The 22,671-nt window shown below is 44.9% G+C and overlaps 1 protein-coding gene across 1 annotated transcript in view; it reads right to left on the bottom strand.

The window, feature by feature from the left end:
- Positions 1-22,671, bottom strand: part of COL5A1 (collagen type V alpha 1 chain) — a 232,973-nt gene that overhangs the window by 78,907 nt on the left and 131,395 nt on the right. Inside the window, 11 exon segments of the mRNA XM_014522254.2 lie at positions 1-17; positions 981-1,034; positions 4,128-4,172; positions 6,158-6,211; positions 7,627-7,680; positions 9,828-9,881; positions 10,734-10,787; positions 11,583-11,636; positions 12,116-12,172; positions 16,039-16,131; positions 17,234-17,308. The exon segment at positions 1-17 is cut by the window's left edge and continues 64 nt beyond it. Coding sequence (XP_014377740.1) covers positions 1-17; positions 981-1,034; positions 4,128-4,172; positions 6,158-6,211; positions 7,627-7,680; positions 9,828-9,881; positions 10,734-10,787; positions 11,583-11,636; positions 12,116-12,172; positions 16,039-16,131; positions 17,234-17,308 — 611 coding nt within the window.

The following is a 22,671-nucleotide window of genomic DNA, read 5'->3' as shown; positions in this document are numbered from 1 at the left end:
CACACCCCAGCCACACCCTGAGAAAGAATTAAAAAAAAAAAAAATATATATATATATATATATATATATATAAAATCTAACAGCATTAAGTCAAGAAAACATCTGGTTGTTTTGAGCCAAGAAAGCAGAAAGCTGCAACAACAAAAAAAAAAGAAATACTGAGGCCCCTTGGACAGACAAGAACAGCTGTAAAGAAACAAATGGTTTTCGAAAGATACCTGGCAAAGCGACTCACTCAAGAATTCATGCAAGTTTACATACTTAGGAAAGTCATTTCAACATTTTCCCTGTAGGTTTGATGCCTCTGCAGAGACCCCTGTACTGTAAGAAGGACAGGAGAGAGACTCGTAGCATCAAAAAGAAAAGTATCACCGGACCAAATGAACTGTATGGGACCGCTCGAGAGAGTGGGTCAAGTCAGTGGAGCTATGTTGTCCTACCCCACATGAGGATTTAGTCCAGCATATTTCGGATAGCATGGCTGATAAAATATAAAGACTGATAAGCTGGCTGAGATGGTCATAAAAATGCTATGACTTCTTCTAGAATGGACACTCTTCCAAATGCAATGCAATGCAATGGGATTTATACATGGAGACCAGGAAAAACTTCGGGTTCGCACACTCATTGAGTATCCATCATGGTATCGTGGAGCACAGATGACTAGGAACTTCCAGCGGGGAGTCCAGAATTGTTCGGGGGGGTCTTTGCACAGCATAACCTATTTGGCTTTATTGTGCACTCTTGCCAACGAAGCCAACTGAAGGCTAGATCCTCAGCTCCTGCCACATGTCCCAGTAGGACTAAACTGGGAACTGATGGCTTCTGAACTCACTCAGGGCATCTTGCTCACTTCACTGTTTGGTCCAGATAAGGATGGATAAAAGCCTCCTGCGGTCAGTAGCTAACTGTAGGACCTCGGTTGACCTGGGCGGGTTAAGTGGAGACAGCAGGGATGTGGAGCATGCTGTGCGACTTACCGGTGGCCCTGGAGGACCTGGAGGCCCTTTTGGTCCCAGCAAACCTCGGGGTCCCTGCAAAAGGAAATGCACATGCATATGAGGGGTCTCTTTCCAAGTCCTACTGACATCAGTGGAATGAGTCCTATTGACTTTATTCACCCTTGGATCAGGTCCAAAGAGAGTCAGAAACAAATGGCACAGTCAACCCCCCTGGCATGTTCCCTAGGGTCTGCAGGGTGCTGAGTGCTCATTTCTCCCCTGAAGACAAATATCTTGCATTCAAGATCTTGTCTTACTCTACCGCAACTATGCAACCGGTCCAATAAAAGAGATCACCCTATGATATCCTTGCCTCTTGCATAATTCCTGGACCACCATGGCTACAGCATCACTCTAACACGACCCTTTTTCCCATTGAAATCCTGAGCACTGATGCTGCCGATCACTTGTCAGCTCTGCAACGTGTGCTCTCAGTCTTATTTTAGAATTGGATGTCACTGTAAATAAAAGTGTGAGTGCGAGTACAAGTGCGAGTGTGAGCAAGAGAGCGGCAGGCAGGCACGTGTGTGTGGATGATATTTTACATAAGTAGCCTATGAATAACAGAGAGGAAGACACAGCAGCAAATGTCACTTCGGCAAGTTTTGAGTGTTCAGTCCTGTATTTAACACGCAAAGATCAGGAGGCTTTTTCAGCGCCTTTGAGTGACTTCAGAACATCGATCCAATCAGCCCCTGCTTTTAATTACTTCATCACTTTTGATAAGCCTACCCTGAATGTGCAGCCCCTTCTCCGAGCCCTCAGATAGACTCCCAGGTGAAAAGAAATGGCATGCGAGCTCCTGGAAAGCCAGCATTTGAACCCGGGGCCCTCTGTTATGTTAGGTACGGCTTGCCATTTAACAGGAGCAATGCTCATTCATTGTCACGGAGGAAAACTGTGCTTGACTGATGGGCACTTTGCCTGCCTCTCCAAATATTGCATTTTGCTTTTGATAGTAGGGACAGCACAGAAGAGTTAAAATAAAAAGGTTACAAGATAAAATATGACAGCTTTTAAAAATAAAAGAGAGAGCCTGAGTCTGCAATGACTTCACTGGCCTGATCCTGGAAAGACTCGGGCTCAGCAACATCAGGACATCAGTCATTGAAATGACTGCTGCGAGTTGGCCCAGGCTATCGAACCAGCAAGGTTACCCACTCGCTTAAGCCTCTGCATACTGGGTCCCACAACGGCAACTCCTTAAGCTACATCCTTGTCTGAACTGTCTAGTGACAGCTGAACGACACCAAATTTTAAGCTTAAACCATCAAAGGCCGTACACCTTGCCCCTTTTATTTGCTATTCACCTTCAGGAAAGTGGGTTTTGGCTACAGGGAGCAGAAAATGTCCATGGAAATTACAGGCAGTGCATTCACGGCCCCAAAGGTTTCTTGTATTATAATTTTAATCTCTTCCCTTGCTCTACATTTGCTCTTTTTTCCCCCCCTACTGCTATTTTACTTCCACATGCGCTTTGTCACCTAAACTTCTCTTTCCTGCCTGTACCACCTGAGCACATAAATGTTTTTAAGAAGTTAATAACCCAGAAGTTATTGCTTAGACACGTGTTAAAGAGATAGCCGGGTTGATGAATCTTTTGCAGAAGTTAATTAGACGTCCCATCTATAATTTAGTTCCAATGACTCTGTAAATGCCAGCCCTTTCCTCGCTTATATGAAGCTGTAAGCCAACATTTCTCATCTATTACTCTCCTACCACCAGCCTGGTATTTATAACAAAAAACAAGGCATTTTTAGAGCAAGGCTGACAGTGGAGGGTAGGTAATTAATTTCCTTTTTATTACTAGGAAAATGTTTCGGACGCGGTAATCAGCTGATTTTAATGAAGCGACAATTCTGCTGCATGGGGACATCTCTGGATAGTCAGAAAAGTAGCTTTTATTGTAACGAGTCAAATCGGGGATAAATGGGTTTGGAAGCCATGGTGCTCTAAGAAGTCTCAAGCTGGCGACACTGTTGTGTCAGAAATTAATGCTGCTTCTTGAACGTGGTGAATCCTGTCAAACTCTACGAGCCTTTATGTGAACTTTCTAGCTAAAGTTGCTTCAGTTGCATTTGCAACTCTTGCATCCTCATCTATGGGAGGGAATGCTCCCCTCCGCTGAACCTAATTTAGCTGCTTCACAATTAGCAGCAAGGGCCCCGATCCTGAACAGGTCTGCAGACGCACTTCACTCGATACATGGTGGGAAGAAATACTGGCCCCAATGGCAAAACGCCTACTAGTTTCAAGAGGCCACTGTGATCTCAATGGGACTGTTCATAGGGCATCAAAATGAGCGTGTATTTAAAGTTAGTGCCGGCTAGGGGTTTTAAGCAGAGGCGGGGTGCCGGCGGCCAGCGGGGCGTGCTGCCCCCTGCCACTAGCATTGCAAGTGCTACAGAAACTGGATCTTCCCTGGATAGTATCAGAGGTTAAAACAGTCGCCTGTTTACATCTAGAGTCGTGACAGCACAGATAAACCCCCAATATTTCCACAAATATTTGTGTAACCAAGCTTTGCTAGGACACACGTGCCTGGAAAACAAATCGAGGCTAAGCTTGTGCATATTTAAATGTTCAAGAAAGCCAAAATATCACACACACTTTCCGGGAGTGATTTAAACTGCAAGCCGCCTACAAGAGCGCTGCTTGCTTCATCATGTGACTCAGGCGACCAATCACTGCCAAGTAGCGTGTTTCAAATTCTGGATTTTAAATTTCAAGTCGTGGCGACCGAACAAACAAAGAAACAAACAAACAAAAAAAAATCAGTGAGAAGTTTTGTGTTTTAAAACATAAATTAGGTTTGTGGAAGTTTTAAAACATAAATTAACTGGAGGGCAGGTTGCTTCGCCTAAAGCCATCTCATAAAGCAAAAGACAGACAGAAGTTGTCAAATCAATTATAGGCTACAAGTTGTTCACTTGGAAGTGATAAGAGGCTAGTATCTCTTTGCCGCCTTGAAGATTTTATCCGGATGCACTGCCTCGCACTGTGGGATTGCTGGTGAGTATGTCTACTGCAAAGACAGTGTTAGGTGCTGGGACTGCAAACTCGAGAAGCACCGACGTCCTGCAGAGCAAGACACCCACGTGCTGAAAGCAAGAAGAAAGTACTTACAGGTTCTCCAGGTAGACCTCTGGGCCCAACTTCTCCATCATCACCCTATTTGGCAGTAGAGGAGACAAATGAGAGGGAGAGAGTCAATCAGTTAAATTTCAGTCACATTCAAGGTATCTCATCCTTGTTAAATAATAATCGCACAGAAAACCAGCTTCCCTGGAGTAATAAAAGGGTATCCGTGCATAAGGAAGACCTCATAAGCCTCGATGCTAATACTGCGTGCGCAGAATTTACCGGAGATTAGAAATGCTGTAAGGATGCTTCATAATTCATGTCCGTGTTTATATAGATGGATGTTGTTAACACACCAGATATTGTAGGAACAATTCGAGGCATATAAGTCAATAAGCAGCAGATTTAGTAACTAACCAAATGGAGAAGCCAATATAGAAAAGCCAGCATGGGAATTCAGCTTAGCTGTATTAAACTGTTAGCCCTCTGGATTGATTAGCAGAGCTAAAAATGGGGGGAGACTCTTAGATCATCTACTCCATCTCCTGTCAAGGCACCACCGATCCCTGCAGGATATTCTTCGTTTCTTTGTCCGTGCACTTTTAAATTACACAGAACAGGGGGTGGGCACCGAGCCATGGGGGAGGCTACGCCTGTCTGACGCATCTCACCATTAGGAAATCAATTCTGACGTGCTAAAAGAGCAGGATATAAAGACACGCAATTGAACTTGCTACTCCTTGCTTTGCCCTTTGGATGCCTTTCCCCCACTCCCTTAAAAAAAACCTCTTGCCTCTTTGCATTCAAGACCTTCATTTCCTACATCTACTACATCTTCCCCCTGTACATTGTTCAGATGAAGGATCATGGTAATGATATGTGGGTCTTTTCATCTTCCAAGCACTTTATGGCCTTCACTGAATTAATCCTTGCAAGCATTCAGTGAGGGAGGGGGTATTACCCCATTTAACAGAGGGAAACAAATACATACATAATTGATCCCAAGCTAAAGAAAGAGATGTGATTAGAGCCCAGGGAGGTCCTTTCGTACTCCTAGGCCTGTGATCAGACCACTTAACTACGCATTTCTCAGAGCTTTTCTCTCAATGGCTTCCACTAATTAAATGTAACAATATTAAGCAGAAACAGAATTAAACCTTCTAATCTTTGATTCCCGAGGAAGTTGGGAACTCCCACCCCTAAGCCTTGCGGCACTGGACTGGAACATATTGAAGAGACGCGTAAAATAGGAAGCACATTTTATTTGGAAAGGAAATTCAACCCCTTTTTTTTTCCCCTCTCTCAAATTTCTTTGGAAAATAATTAATAAACTACCCCCCGTTTTCCAACAGGAAAAAACCCCCCAACTTTCAGAAGATTTTGTCCCCCTATATTTTTCTCCCTTCCCATCCCCTTCTCTTTTTTCCTCCCTTTATACCTTTTTCCCTCCCCCCACACCTTCCTCATTTAGGGCTTCAAAATGGAGCACAGAAGAAAACAGGAAAGACAGAAGAGGAAAATTCAAAATCTGTTAGTTTTCATTTGGGGCCAAAAAAGGGGAAATTTTGAAAAGTCCAAATCGTGGCCATGCATAAAGGGAAGCCAGTTAAAGCCAAAACACAGGGGTCATACGAGCCCAGTATTCACTCCTGCGCAGGGCAGGGGGTCGGACTTGATGATCTGCTCAGGTCCCCTCCGACCCTACATCTACGAATCCATGAAAGCCTCAGGTGGAAAATTAAGCCCAGCATTTTACCTTTCCAGAGAGCCCCTTCAAGGGGCAATATTCAGTACTTGATGGCACTTCCCAAGTATAGCATGGACACAACACAAAACACAGTTGGGGCCAGCGCAACGCATGCTGAGTCACGGCCACATGTCCGGTGGCCGCCTTTCTTCTCCAAGACCCCAAGATGAACTGCTATCAGTTCAGACAATCAGTGTTTTGCATTAGGTCCGATGCCAGGGCTTGCTTGCTGTTTTCATTATGCATCCGTCTGATGTTGCATCTGCTTCTTGTTTACAAGGCTTAATTCTTAATTCAAAGGAGCGCTTTGCTCAGAGATAAAACTTACCCTCTCCCCATCCTCTCCGGGTGCTCCAGGGGGGCCGGATGGACCTGGCTCACCCTAGAAAACAAAGGGCAGAATCAACCACCTTGAGGATGTCTCAGAGAAGACGCACCGATTTCATTTTCCCTTACAATGCTGTACAGCAGCTGTATGGCATAGGAATAAACTCTGCTTCATTGTTCCTCAACCTGCCTAAGCCCAGAGGTACTCAGCTTCCTCGCCTCCACCAGTCTCCTAGTATCCTTTAAAAAAGTTAAACAGTGGTCAAAAGGTTATGAAGGTCCATCTTGTATGACGGTCCATCTGCCGTAGTGGCAGATGTGATCCATCCTGTGGGACCCATCTGCCGTAGTGGCATGCCCAACCTGTGTGCAGTCCCCTCCACATCTGGCTCATGACAAGGCATGTCCTGACTGCCTTCCACTCTCACACTTCTTGCTGCAAGAGATGCCCTCCCTCTTTACACCCTGGCTCAGGAATCGGTGTAGGGAGGAGACCACAGATCATGGGGCTCCACAAATTGGGACAAGGGGAGATGTGTGGATGCAGGAATGTCATCGTAGCCTCTACTAAGCTCAACACCACTGTTAGCATGAATGAACATGGGACATGTTGTAGGATGACTGCTGGGCACGCACGAGATGCAATGCAATTAGTCTCATCAGAGGCTCCTGTTTAATTGTTAGCATCTCCTCTACAGAATAACAGGCCACAGGCTGTGTCTGTTGGGACTATCGCAACCCATCAAAGACTTGCTTGGGGATGTCATTATGGGTATGGAAACCAAGCACCGTCTCTACTGTGTTCACTGCATTGACTTTAAGGACAAGGGCTTAGCTTTGGACACAGCTGTTACTGCCACCCAAAATGCACCGTAGCATTTTCAAGTGTGTTAAACATCTCCATTACGCTCTACCTTTCTGTCCCAAAATGGCCTGGTAATCACTTTGTAATCTGCTTGACTCTTAAAACATTCCCTCTGGCTTTATAAAATAATGACTACATTCTTCGGGGTGTTCTTGCCCTGCCAAAATCACTGGTCTTTTGCAATTTTTCCCATTCTTTAATTACAAAGCAAAGAGAAGGAACCCATTTTTTTTGGCTGGGTTTCTATCAACAATGGCACCATCTAAAAGCAGGTTTTGTTTCTTGCTTTTTTGTGTGTGTTTAAATCTGAGTTCTTGTAGTCCTTCCAAAGAGACTTTTTTCCTTCCCTCTCCCATGCGATTCTACAAGGGTTTTTTGACTTCCCAACATGTGAAAGCTATGGTTAGACAAGATTTTATGACACATCCTACACACTTTTATAGGCTCTGTCATTCTCTTGCAATCGCCCTTCTGGAGTCTAATTGCAGTCTGTTCAACTCCCATCACCACTCAAAAAAACCTCCTTATTACCCCCTGCATTTTAGCATTGCACAGCCATGAGTTTTAAATATAATAAGTACAACACAACAGAAACTAAAACTTACTCTGTTTCCCTTCTCACCAGGCAAACCAGCTAACCCGTCGAAACCACGGTCACCCTGAAAAGAAAAGAGAATTTAGCGTCAAACGGGGATCAGTACTCCTCCTCCCTCTGCGCTCCCCTCCGGCCCTCCCTGGAGAAACCAAGCTTTGCCTTCCTTTCCGAGTACCGAAGATTTTAGTATTACAGATGAAACAGCTCAATTAGCCCATCTTGCCCACATGATTCAAATCACCAAGGATTTTGCCAGTCCAACTTTAGGTTTCTCAAACAATATCCCACCACTTCCCTTGGGAGAGTTTTCCATTGCTTCACGCAACTCCCTTTGCAGAAGCAGTTATGATATTTGGTCTCTTCGGTCTATATTTTTAACTCTCTTCATTTCACGCCATTGTGAATCATAACCCCCTGGTAGCAACCAAAATACCAAACTTTCCCGTGCCTGTCAACACCTTTTAAATTAATTCCACCCCAAAGTCCTCTTATAATACATCCCGTCTTTCTGCCCAGAGCTTTCCCCGCTTTAACCCTGCTAGAGATACTCAAGGTGGGGGGAGAATAAAGCCACCGGACGCCCGAGTTAATAAAAACAGGATTGGGGAAGAGAAGTTTGCTGACCCAAGAAAGAAAATTGCTAAATGCGATTGCCTTCACTCTGGAGCTGCAGAGGACGTTCCCTTCAGCGAAGTGACTGACAGCTAGTCTCAAGTCAGAGTTAAATAGAAAGAAAATGTGTCCTTTGGAGGTGCAGAACGCTAAGCTGCTCAGCACACATAGAGCCTGAGGCAGCAGATATCGACTGATATTTTAATTGATGGGGAGAAGTCATGTATGGGAATAAAGCAGGGCTTGGCACTGCTAAGCTAAAAGAAAGAACAACTGTCTCGAATCAATCCAGTCCTCAGTAATCAATGGGTAATCAGAGTGCGCCATGCACCCAGGATCAGGCCCCTGGGTTGCACCCAATTTGACCAAGGAAGAAGACGATGCTGTCAGGTGGCCAGGGTTTAGTCCCAGTCCTACCACAAAACTAACTGACTGGCCCTGGACAAGTCACTGCAGATTAAAAATGCGAAGAATTCAAACAAAAACAAAGGGAAAAAGTCCAATGAGTTGGGGTACTTCCCCCCCCGGATGCCTGCTTTGGCAACATCACCCACGCGACCGGGGAAAACTGTTAGTGCAATGTGAAGGATGAAGTTGCTTGCCCAAGGTCACACAGTAAAATAATGGTTGAGAATCCAGGAGCCCTTTCTCCCATTCTAACTTTGAAATAAACCCTCCCTCAAACACAGAGCATCATAACACGGCAAGATGCATGGCCCCAGCCTCTCGACATTGCAATCAGGGAAAGTCTACAATGCCGGAACCAATTGAAGAATAAAACCACTCACTAAGAAAGCAAACAAGATGAGTGATGGCTATTTTTTATCAAGCTCCAGAGCATCCCTCTAAGTCCTTGCATGATGGAATTAGTCGCCATCTCTCCTGCTATTTGTTACTCTCTGTTCCTGTTTTCTTGGCATCCACTCCTTCGAGGGGAGTAGATACTCATTAAAGCACTTGACTGGAGAAATGCTTTGCAGTCTCCTTTCCCTGTATCAACCCTCCCCCCACTCCCACATCTACTCCAGTGTCAAGTATCTACATAAGAAAGTACTTAAACCTTTCAATAGAGGAATTCCTGTGCAAGCTTTCTCTGCATTCACTTGTGGATGAAAACGGCTCCTTTCTTGCCTGATAATAGCGCAAGATCCCGGGGAACTAAAGAATTGCATCTCTGCCATCAGCACATGGCATTAAAATTCCAAGACATGCCATCTGCATTTCCTTTCCTGGTTAATGGGTATTTTTTTCTGGAGTTATTATTTCATGACATTTTCAACTGTTCATTCATGTTTGCTTTTCATAATTGGGATTCCAAAGCATTTGATCTTTAACCACACGCACAGAGGGAACAGATTTCTTACTCATGGGGTTCCTCTGGTTAAACAATTTTATGGAGGAGAGAGATTATTATCGGTTATTGTGCATTCAGGCCTTGGTGTCTGATTTCCGCCTCTGTTGTGCTGAACCCCCGACCAAAGCAGATACTGCTGGATCGCTCCCATCCTAGTGGACTGGATTCACTTGGCTGGGGTCCACTCTGTTGCTCTATGTACAAGCAGCTGTGAACACAAAGAGCATATAAATATGTAACGCTACCTTTGGTCCTGTCTGCCCTGGCATCCCGCGAGCACCATCGCTGCCAGCACGTCCCTGAAACGGAGAAGAGAAAGACAAGAACAAAAGCTAAGCAAGACCACAGAGACATCTGCTCTTTGGCTTGCGGCAGACTGAAGCTTTATTTAAGTCCGAGCTTCCTTGCTGTGGGATGAGGGATAAAAATGATGGCCTGTTTTTGAGGCGGTCACATGCCTGCTTTTGCCTGGCTCACAAATGAGGGGCTTCAAGTAAAATGGTAGGGGACTGCTCCAAACGTGAGATGTCAGGACCAGGTCACTGATTTGAGAGAGGAAACATGAATAAAACATCATTCGATACATGTCAAGATATGTAAGTGATGGTGCGCATGGAGTGCAATGAGACAGCAGTGATTAACAACCCCAAAGTTGGACACATAAGGTTGTTTCTTAATTTTTCCTACAGCAAGAAGCAGCAATGCCTCGGGGAAGTTGAAGCCCTTAATATGACCAAGTGGCAATGCCGGTTCACTGCATCAATAGGCTGTAGGTCATCTCTGGGATGAACCCAGTGGGTCTCAACCCCCTCTCAAGCCAGAGATGCAGGATCAACCCTGGGGCAGTCAGTGGAATTGGAGCTAAAGTGGTGTGATAGGATCGAGCATTAAGCCAAGGAGAATGGAGGGAGAACCTGGTTTGGTTGACTAAAGCAAAGGAAAAAAATGGAAATCAGAGCTTAAAGAGGCCTCTTCTCTCCATCCCTCCTCTTCTGCCAGCTCTTCACACTGCACCATTATGTGCAAATGCCAGACGCAGAAGCCACGGTGGAGACCGACTCCAGGGCCAGATGCTCGACACCTTCGGGGATCGCGTGCTCAGAGGTGCATATCAGGCATACACGAACACCAAAGATGCCGAGCGCACTTACCCTGCGGCCTGGTTTTCCTGAGGGGCCTGGTGGTCCTTGGATGCCACGGGGACCCTGCGAAAGAATGAAAAGATTAAAAAAACAGTAGCATCTGATGACAGGCACTGCATCCACCTAACTTCTGCGTGTGTTCAAATGAAAGCCGCAGCCATGGGAAGAGCTCCTCACTTGTTCCTCGCAACATGCGTTGCAGACCAATCTTTGCATCTTTGCTCAGGCTTTTCTCATGGAAGGGAATGGGTGTTGGCTGAGTGTTGCTAAGGCCTAAAGGGTCTTCAGGATGGAAGTACTAACCTCCCAGAGCACTCATCTACCTTGTGCTCAGGCGTCTGCCCACACTGGGATGTGCTGTTGGCCATGGAAGAGCTACGGGAGACATTGAGGTTTGGAGACGACGAGATTTAGAGGTACTTATAGTAGACCAAGGTGTAAAAATGTATGACACTCAACCTGGTAACCCACCCTGGAATCTACAACATTGGGAGTGGAAGAAAAATTTCTATTGCACTGAACAGCAGTTTGGCTGGAGTTAAGACTAAGTGGTAAATTAAAGGCTTTCAGGACTTGTCCATGAAAGTCTTTGCTGGAAATCAGCACTGCCTGTCCCTCGATGTGTCAGCCTGGATAGCTCTCCTTAACAAGATGCCTCAATTCTGTATTCAGATACTCGAATGCACCCAAAGCAGAAGGGATATTTCAGCTCCTTCCCAAGTTTACTTGCCCTTTAGAAACTTTGAGTCCCACCTCCAGAACACCTACTAGAAAAGAGACATATTCCCACACTTAGCAGCTGTAGACACCATATCATTACCACTCCCTGAAGGCATTAAGCGATGTTTTCATACATACCTGAGGTCCCATATCACCAGATTCCCCCTTTATTCCTCCACTCCCTGGGGGTCCCTGTGAGGGGTATAATGAAGTTAATTAGACTTTGTCACTGTGAGGACACACAGAAGATATGGGCTGTCAAAAAAAGGCTTGCTAAATTAGGCACTTCAAGAATTGGCTGGGAATCCGCAGCACCCAATGCAACAGATGCTCCGGCAACCAAAGCTTGGATACCAAACAACTCTTTCCTATTTGTACTTTAGACTGTTTTGTGCATTGCTTCTGTTTGCCACGAGGCTTAAATCACAGAAGGTAATGATGACGTGGGCCAGCGTGGGAGAACACGCAGAAGCTACAACTGTCTGTATGCATTCTGCGTGTGCAAATCCCAGCATCAGTGCACACGGCAGCATGCAGGTGTTAGCGTGCAGAAGGGAGGTGCACATGTGAAGGCCCTTCTGACTACCAGGACATTCATAGACGCCAGGGGCCCAATTTAGAGGCAACTTCCAAACGTCAGTTTTGTCTCTAGCATGAGGCCATTTACTTACCACGGGGCCTGGCCTTCCAGTAAGACCCATTGGGCCTGCAGGTCCTCTTAGAGCCAGCTGCAACAGAAAATGAAAATCAAATGATTTCGCTGCTCTTTGTACCCCATCGGTGGACTCAGACAAAGCCACCGTGAATCACACCTTACACAGGCCAGAGGGGCTCTAACACTGGAAGCAGAAATTATCCTCCTGTATATGCCAAGTGGGCAAAATACATGACTTAAGACATACAGATGCTATATCCTTGAAGACAGTGAGCTTCGGCACAGAAGGGGCCTATTCCTGCTCAAAGGCCAAACTCACTCCTGGGGCAGTTTCTTTAATTTCTGTGAAGTTATACAAGCAATGAAGTTCCCTTAGACCGTATGATATATAGCAAGTGTTATATTATATAAAGTGTATACATTATATAGTCTCCCCTCCAGGAAGGATGTGCCAGCAAGCCTGATCCCTGGCTGCTTTTAATTCACCTATGGGATAATTAGCCACTACAATTTAATTTGCCATTGGCTTGCATCTCCAACAGCATCCACACCTTCGTTATATTAGCGTAGCTCCACTGAAGAGAATATACAGTCTCCAGGATACACACGGTATTGCTATATATGCAGGTCCATTTTTCAAGATGCTGCCCATTTCCTCTATTATATATGGTGCAAGGGCTACATTTATGTAGATAATGGAAAGTACCTCAGTAAATGAATTAATAAATAGGCATATAAAACAGGCCAAATCCTTAGCTGATGTTTGAAGTTGATGAAGTTATGCTGTTTTTCACCAGCAGATGATCTGGCTCTGTCTGAGTAAGTAACTTGAGTAAGACAGATGCTAATAAGGCTCTTTGTGCTATACAACGGAAATTAAACTGCGCCTATACGTGCATAGATTAAAGGAGATTTTCCCCCTTTACTTTCATTATCCATAACCTGACAGTTCAATTTAGGACGATATGATTTTTTTGCTGTTCCTAGACATGGAACATCAATTCAACTCCAGTGGGCTGGGCTTTTTTTAGCACAATAATTAAAAAGTTATGTAGCCGGCATCAAGTCAATAATTTTGATGGCGGGTAATGGGCCTGCCCATACTTTATAACATCACTTGGACAATTTGTTCCAGTGCCACAATTCAATACTTTAAAAGACTTGTAATTATCTGTGTGCTCCAGTAATTAAAATCTACCCGTGACTGCACTTGGAATGGCATAAATATTGCACAAATGCTACTTTTGGCATCTTTTTAGTATTCCCCATTTAAAAGTAGCTGCTGAAAAATACTGCCTGCTGGGACAATGTTTGGTCTCTTTACTGAAAATCAAATTTCCGGGGAATATATCAATTTAATAACGCAATTAACTAAAATTAAAAGAAAGAAAATCATCCTTTCCACTCCAGGATTCCTTTTCCTCTCTCCACTCAAACACGCACTCTGCCTTAAGCAAGGAAAAGTCTGATTCAATCTCTCTCTCTCTCAAATGCAGTTGCTAGTGATCCCAATTTGAATTTGTAAACTGGACAGAGCTGTTCAAAAATTGGAAAAATTACATTTTTTACCCCCAAACCTCACAGCTGATTTTTAGCTACATTTTTATATTGACCAATACATTATTTCTGGCCAAAGAGCACTTATGGTTTTGACAGAGATATAGATACATTATTTGGTTGCATATGTGACTTTCGTTATAATTTTGATTGGTGTTATTTCTATCTATCTATCTATCTATCTATAGATATGGATATCTATCTATCTATCTATCTATCTATCACTATAGATATGGATATCTATCTATCTATCTATCTATCTATCTATCTATCCACACCCTTGTTATATTAGCGTACCTCCACTGAAGAGGTCTATCTATCTACCTAGGTATCTATCTTTCTATCTATTTATATACTATAGATAGACAGAGAGATAGATAGAGATCGAGATCTATATATAGATATCTATAGATATAGGTATATCTATCTAGAGAGATATCTATATAAATTTCTATCTATCTATCTATCTATCTATCTATCTATCCTATAGATAGATATAGATATATAAATATATATATAGACAGATATATGGAGATACTATAGACAGAGAGATCAAACTCTCTATATAGATATCTATATATACACATATATCTATCTTTTTTACACACACGCACACACACATGCACACACACACACACACACTTAAAACTAAACAATCCAAATTTTCCATGCACAGGGAAAGAAAAACAACTGAAAAGAAAAAAGAGAATAGACATTGTACATGAAAACTTGTTACTCAAAAACCCAATTTCCCAGCAAAATAAGTTTTGATGGCAATTTCTAAGCAGCCCTAAACTGGGACTGATTAGGCATTGTTAGAAATACAATCCTTCAACATGACTCTCAGATGATTAAAGGGCAGAGAAATGGGGCTGCCTTCAGAACAACGGCCTTGTGCTCTGTCTGCGTGCGACTAAAATTGCACTGACTTGTAAATTTGAGGTTGGAGGGGAGCCAAAATAACCCCATCTAAGCCAAACTCCTCATTAGGAGTCATAACAGGGTATAGAGAAATGTGCCACCCTGCTAGCTCAAATTCTGATGACCCTGATTTCGTTGATTCATGTAACGAGTTTCTTTTAGGCCATTACAGCAACCGCGCCCAAAGGCTGCAGCTAACGGCAGCACACGCTGTTTAGCCATTCATTACACCAGGGCTGCATCTAATTTAGGTGACAAGGGCTGCATTCTGACTTGGACTAGATGAAGGCACAAGAGAATAAGGGCCTGTGCTTATCCCTGTGTGAACCACGCAGACTGGAGACCTGAGTTGCCGGTTGAAGTGCAAATACCCACATTAGATCCATGCAGGGGTGCAGAAGAGGTAAAACCTGTGCTCCGTGCCCCATGCTCTTCGCCAGCAGCAAATGACCCAGTGAATGTGTGCATGGCAGCACAGTATTGCTCATTTGCCACTGTAATAAGTGAGCACTGATTACTACCCCCCACTAGCAAAGAATAAGTACGGAAAGGGACTGGACCTTCAAGGGATGCCTCTGGCTACCGTGCCGCCCTGGGCTGTAGCGTACGCTCCCCCAGCCTTTGCTGAGGGCTGTTTCTAAAGCTCCTGTCTAGCTCAGATTTGGCACTACTAAGTAAATAATGCAAAAATGCATTCTCTGAATGCCTTCCCTTCTGCCATAATTATGTCTACTGTATTTTCACTGCCACAAGTGAGCAATCATGGTTCCCTCCCCAACACACATGCTTGCATTAAGTGAATTTCAAAATGACTCTCCCTGGAGCTGAAGTTTTAATTTGAACACGTGAATAACTGGGTGTTAAGTGCTGGCATATTCACACAGTCAGGGTACAGAAACAACACAGTGGAGTGTAGGTGGCAGATAACAGACAATAACCAACGTAGCTTGAATGACCAGCACGGACAGGGACCTTTTTGTGCTGGCTCCATAGCATCAAATACCAAAAAAGGATAGTCATCACATATTTCAAATAACAATGTTTGAAGGAAATTGTGACCCGTTTGCTGATTCATAGAAATGCAGAACAACTTACATGCGTGATATTTGCTGATTTATTGAGAATGACTCACTCGAAATATAACACATGCATAACAAGCTTTGATAGGGGTTTTCAACACTAGGGACCAAGCTTTCTGCTGGCATAAACAGTAATATTCCAATGAAGTCAAGAGACCTCAAACCAACTGTAGCAGCTGCAGACTTGGTTCAAACCCCACCCCCAAAAAACAAAAAAGCCCCACCCGTTGTGGAGTTTGGAAATAGGGTTTTCAGAGATGTAAAGGTTTGGCATGTCTAGGTAATATTGAATAGCTGCAGTTTGTAAAGGCAAGACCTGAGGAACCCCATTGAGTGTGCTTATCCTAGTCCAAAAGCACCTGAAAGACGTGTTTTCACTTACCCTGGCCTGCTGCAGTATGGCTTGTGCTTGGGCTTCCTGTGCCGAAACGAGAGGTCCTTTCGAGCCACCATCTCCTCCTCCGCTAAAACGGAACTGCAAGGAACAAGATGCAACAAACAGGTCACAAGGTCCCTGTCCCGTCTCCCTCTCTGGACTTCCTGGTACCTTTATTCGGCATGGCTGGATAACTCAACCCTGTCAAGAAGAGGTTTGGCATGCAAAGGACATGCCCATGCCACCACGGGGTATCTTCCCATACTGGAAGGAAAATGCGTTCCATGATCTTTTAAGGCCTCTCACCACCTTGGACATCTATGAAACCTGGTTCCTTGCAAGGGGAAATCCTAGGACTCTACGACTTCGATGATACTACCGCTCCATCTAGGTTGAGCATAACCCTCTTGTTCGGTTGGTAATAGGTACTAAAACCAGCTGACAAGGCGACCTCGGCACACTGAACCCAAGAACACGATTTACAGGCCTGGGGCTTGTTGCTGCAGGGGCCAGCAAAGGTATTGTAATGGCCAGCTAAGCACTATAACAACATTTTGCAGCTGGTCTAAGCAGCACTGGGCCTCCTGCCAGCAGCCTACACATGCATTACCCCACTACTTGGAACCTGTACAAGTGCACTGTGGTTTCTATGCAAGACTCCCTTCAATACCCAACTGCTTCTTTTCCAGCCATTGGCTTCCTTGGGGGTTTCTCATATCAAGAGAGACACAATGCACTCGGTGCCATCCCTTTGGTGTCCTAGGACCAAGAGGGCTGATTCAATGCATGCTAGCTTTGCACGGGGGGAAAGACCACTGGCTAAGTGGCCACAGCTTCCAGAGGCAACTAATCAAAGTCAATACCTACAGTTTTGGGAGCCCAAACTGACCTTTGAAATGGGTCTGATTTTCAGAGCATGGGTGCCTAGTGCTGTCGGGCTCCTCTAAGGTGTCTCAAGTCAATCCTCCTCCCGTGGAAGCTGAGCACTTTTCATTCATGAATTTTAAACTTGGCTTTTACCAACCAAAGAAGTAATTTGACTGGGTGAGTGAGTATAAAAACTCGGGCCTCCATTTTATCAAGAGGAAGAGAGTGATTCAGGTGGGCATGTGAGGTCCCCAACAAGGGACAACTGGTAGTCAAGTGTAGGACCTTGAACTATTTACAGATCTCTTTGTACCCAGGCATTTTTGGTACTCACAGGCAACATAAGCATTGTCCCCGGTGGCCCTGGTAAGCCATCTGCTCCTGGAAGACCTGACCGGCCAGGAGGTCCCTACAGTGGGAAGAAGGTAAAGATGAATCACTATATAGCAGGTATGTAGAAATCTAGTTATTCTGTGATAGTTGGAAGGGCATTTGCCTCTCTTTCAACATGGACAAAGCTGATGAGTATGCCCCGAGACGCTTCCCTTCTCAATGGTATTCAGATCAGACTAAAGCTGATGGCCCATTTAAGCAAACCATGTGGTAAAAGAGCTGTAAGCACACATTGAGTTTCTTGGTAATCCCATCCTCTCACCCCTTTCCCCAGTACTTTCAAGTGTGCCACGAGCAATTTTCAGATGAACAGTAAAAGCCTTTGCAATGTCCCAGATCAATGGTATCAATATGTAGTTGGGCACATTAAACCCAATTATAAAAGTATAGGAAACCTCATAAGTCAGACCAGGGAAGATGAAATGTGAGGGAATAAATTCACTTCCGTGCATGTTCAATAAACTGGCTCATTTCTTTCTTTTTTATCCTACTGAAATAGTTTTGTCAATAGTGGGGCCAAAACATCTGCTGGGGTCATTCAGAAAAGCTCCATGGATGTCATTGCAACTCTGCTGATGAACATGAGCTGTGTATCTCGAGCTCACTCTAAGGGAACAATGATGCAGTCAAAAATCTATCGATGAATCTATAAATAATAAAATACAGCCCATTTTCTAAGAGCAGCCTCGAGATTTTTTGCGCTCACAACTACATGTCTGAAAAAAATGCCCAAGGTAGCCCACATTTGCACATCCATCTAGCAATACAACATGCAAATAAGGACATCATCTAACTATCACATGTGCACGCATAATTGCAATTTTTCACACCAGCAGGCAAAGCTATGGACATTGCAGACACAATCCTTTCCCATTTAACGAGTTTTACCATTCACTTCAAGGAGGCAGGATCAGACTCCGGTCGAATAATACTAAATTCAGGTGGGCTTTCATGTTTTCCTGCAATGATTTAAAGCAGTCCCATGTTCATTTAATTTTTTCTTTCTGTTGAAATGAAAGTTGCATAAATCCTCCTGAGTGAGCTCTCTGGAGGTGGCCGTCTGTGCTGCATTGGCTGTTTGAGGGTGTTTAACAAACAGAAGATGGGGTCTCTGAGGAGGTGCAAACAATGTCCTACTGCTTTCTGCACTGGCATTTTCAGTATTTTGGATGGCATCTGCCTGGCCCTACTCCATCATCCAGGAACCTGAACACTTGGATGGAGTCTTGCCAAGTCTCATTCTCCCTTCAGCGATCCACAAAGCAGGATCATCCTCGCTTCTGGCGCGCACACAACAAACATAGGAAACCCCCTCCCCGTGCAAAGCGGCAGCCTTGATTAGCATTACAAGAGTTTGCTGTGCCTCCCCTGCATTATGTGCATGCAATCAAGGGCAGACTCTGCCCTCAAAAGGCAAGGTAAAGTGATGGTGGAGGGGTGCAGGCTGGAGAGGGACACAGGGGACAGGAAGAAGCAGAGAAGGAAACATGGGCAGTTTTCAGGAACATGCAAGTCTCACCGACTTTCAAGCAGATGTAGGCATTTAAAATGGGAAAATGGGACTGAGAAGCCATGGGCACCAAAGGTGACATGTCCTTAAGTACTTAAGTGACTCTGTGGCAAGCTGGGAAGTGACCCCCCCCCCATTCCCCTGACCCTAAGTGTGTGCCTTAACATGAAAAAAAATACTTTTTGTTGCAATGTCTCAGTTGGTCTAATAAAAGGTATCATCTCTGAACCAAAAGTTCTAGATTTTTGCATTTCTTTAACCACTGGACTACATGCAAGGCTATGCACTGCATTTTTGCATGAGCCTCTACCTCCCTGCCTCTTCCCTTAATTTAAACGGTTCCTCCCTTTCTCTGCACTCTCTCTTCTCTACTCCCCCTTTCGAAACCAAACCCAATAATATTCAGGGTGAATTTCCCAACCCAAGAGTAGAGAGGCCAGAATTGGGGAAAGCAACAAACTCTTCCGGACAACCTGTGACGTGCACTAGGTCCATTTATTATATATATATATATATATATATATAACACCGCTCTGCCATTAGGAAACTAAATAAGATGCTAGGTGAAGAACCCGAGGTCCGTGTTGCACTGCAGCTGACCCGGAATAAAAGCCCCGCTTGAAAATCTCCAGCAAACAGCCGCTGCAGCCAGTGATTTATCAGCAGAAAATACAGGCGGTTCCCTCGGCTGCTGGAAGGCGGCCGCGTAGCAAACCAGCCTACCCATTTTTCAACTCTAGCTCATGAAGCTACATCACTGTTTGCTTAGTTGCTGTTAACTGACTCCACTGATGAGAGCTGATAGGTACACAGGGTAGTCCCATCTGTTGGATATGAAGCACGATAAATAATTGAGACTAGACGTGTCTTATACAATAAGCTTCTCTTTCCACCCCATCCTACACCTTTTACTCCACCTCTTGTGCGTGCCGGATCAGCCCTGGATTTGCTGATTGTTCCTGATGTATTCTGTCAAACAAGCGTTGACAAAATGTTTTTGCACAAAAATGTGTGCATGCAAGTAGAGGGAGGAATTATAATAAAAACGCTTCCAATCGACACTCTGTTCCATTTCCCAGAGGCCTCTGAGTCATTGAAGAGCTGCCGCAAGCCTCATTCGCAGCTGGTGTAAATCAGGACCTCTCCAAAAAAAGACAAGGGAGTCAGGCGGATGTAACCGGGCGAGGATCTGGCCCTGTCAGCGGTATTCCGAATCTTCAGGCTGATTGCAAATATTAATGTAAGACTTGAAGAAGCAATTTAAACAATGAATGCCTTGTGCTTTAGCAAGCAGATAGTATAAACAGGACCACAGGGATGGACGGGGGAAAATCCAGGGGCTCAGATTTCCAAGCAGCACCCAACAGCACGGACGGCCAACACACAGATTGCTCCAACATTGTTGGCCTCTATATTTGGCACATCAATGTCTCAAGGATTATACTGCTGACACTTCCCTGCCTCGCCTTGGTCTTGGCACATTGGCTCCTCTAGGTTTGGTGCCATCGGAGGCCTGGTAGGACCGGGATTAGATCCTGGTTCATTTCCCTCTGAGGGCAACTGTCTGGATTTGCTCCTCAGATGGCTGGAAACCAGTCTTGGTGGCTTGCAAGAAGCAGCAAATTGCCGCCAGCCCCTGTTGTTTGATCGTACTCACTCTCCACATCATTCTTTACTCATCCACTCGTGGAGGCCCAACGGCAGGGAGAAACCCTCTGCCTCGGGCTCCAGGTAGACATGCTCTGAGAAGAAAGGGATCTGCCGCAGCAGGTGACCAGCATGCGAAATGCAGCAGTGAACCTGAAGAAGACACAATGCAGGAACATATCCCCACACAGCCATTTGCAAACTCAGGCACAATCCCAGGCAGATTATGATTCATTCTTACTATCATTGGGACTGGAGACCAGAGACACCTGGTTGTTGGCTGAAGTCACCAGGTGCAAAGAGGCTCCCTCTCCCCATCACCTCAGTCTAGTCCAGACTTTCTTCAGAACAGCCCCCTTCCGAGTGCACCATTTCTCTCCCTTCAAATCCTTCCTTAAGTCTTCCTACCATGCACTCCCCATTGATTGTTTCCACTGCTCCCTCCTGGAGCTGCAATGCCACGTGGGTTTTATACCCGTAGGGGTACGTGCTGCACGTCCTCTATTAGCACTTCTAAATATCAGGCGTTTTAACAGTGCTGGGTGAGCACACCAACATCCATAACAATACCAGACCACAGCACTGGCCTCTATCAACATAGCTGTATATTGAAGTGCATCGCTTGGATGCACCTAGGTGAGTGCAAAAATCTGTAGTTCAGTGTGGGGAGAGGGAACATGTCTTGTTCTATGTGTGTAAAAAGCCATGCAAATTTATGAGCTGTATAGAGGATTATTTATTATTATTGCATAGCAGCAGATAGATATTATAATAATAATCATAATCCTCATCATCATCATCTTAATAATAGCCTCCACTCCTCCAAAAATTCCTGCCCAGGGATATGCATCGGAAGTCTGAGTGACCCTCATGCATATACCATGATCCAGGAGGACCAACGGTTGCCATATAATAATAATAATAAGATGGCAACTGTCGATCCTCCTGGATCATGGTGTATGCATGAGGGCTACCCAGACCTTCAATGCATATCCCTGGGTAGGAATTTTTGGAGGAGTGGACCCTCATGCATATACCATGATCCAGGAGGACCAACGGTTGCCATATAATAATAATAATAAGATGGCAACTGTCGATCCTCCTGGATCATGGTGTATGCATGAGGGCTACCCAGACCTTCAATGCATATCCCTGGGTAGGAATTTTTGGAGGAGTGGATGCTAATAATAATAATAATAATAATAATAGATGTATTCAAGAATATCTAGCCTAATTGGCAGGGAGAGCATTTAAGATATATCTAGCTGTCTGCTTCTGTTACTTCATCGCTTTCCTGTGCTCAATATGTTGCAGTCTGCTGTACTGCATTCTGTTCTGGACAGAACATTTATAAAAGTGGAGCGCGCCGTCTGTGCCTGGATGTAAATTGTGCCTTTTGTTGCTGGGCGCACAGTTAAAATGTCAGGGGCACTGCAACTCCTGCCTGCTGGCTTTGTATGGCCGCTAGAAAGCAGGCTGGGCAGCAAGCTTGCAATTATACAAGGGAAAAGCAGAAATAAGGATGCTCCATTTCCTTGGCAAATTGCATTGCTCCTGCTTTTAGAAGGAAGTACTGCTGATGCAGTATCCTTTCCCAGCTGGTATACAAGCTGGAGGAGTCCTATAACCTGACGATTCCTTAACCGCTACCAAACACATGGGTGCAAAAGCCTGCTTGTCTCCATTTCAGCAGACCCCAAAACAACCCCGTTAGTCCAAGCATCAAAGGATGCAAGTACCCCTGCACCCTGCACCCCTTCCCCTGGAGTCAGGTGAAGGAGCACTGGACCCCAAAACAACCATTAGTCCAAGCATCAAAGGATGCAAGTACCCCTGCACCCCTTCCCACTACCCCACGGGGCTCCGCACCAGCTCAGGGATGAATCAGTGTCTCTAGGGTTAAATTTCACAGCTCTCAGTTAAGTTGCTGGCTCCGGCCAGGCAGTCGGCTGCGCCAAGTGGCTGCATATCGACTTTCTGAGCATTCCTAGGCATGGATCGATGCAGTACAGCCGGGCCTTTCATTCTCAATCATGTCACAACCACAAGAAATGTTCTTGCTGTTCCATCAAAAAATAATAAATGCACCAGGAGGGTAAATGAGGCAGGGTCTTAGCGCAGACTTGCTGAAGAGGTTATGGGATCCAGCCAGATCCCCTGGGAACGGATGAGCTGGTAAATTGTCTTAATTAAAAACCCAGGGTTTAAATGAGCATCACTGC

This window comes from Alligator sinensis, unplaced genomic scaffold (genome assembly GCF_000455745.1).
Source record: "Alligator sinensis unplaced genomic scaffold, ASM45574v1 scaffold611_1, whole genome shotgun sequence".
Taxonomy (NCBI): Eukaryota; Metazoa; Chordata; order Crocodylia; family Alligatoridae; genus Alligator; species Alligator sinensis.
Note: the sequence above shows the minus strand (reverse complement) of the source record. Positions and strands in the feature narration are given on the sequence as shown.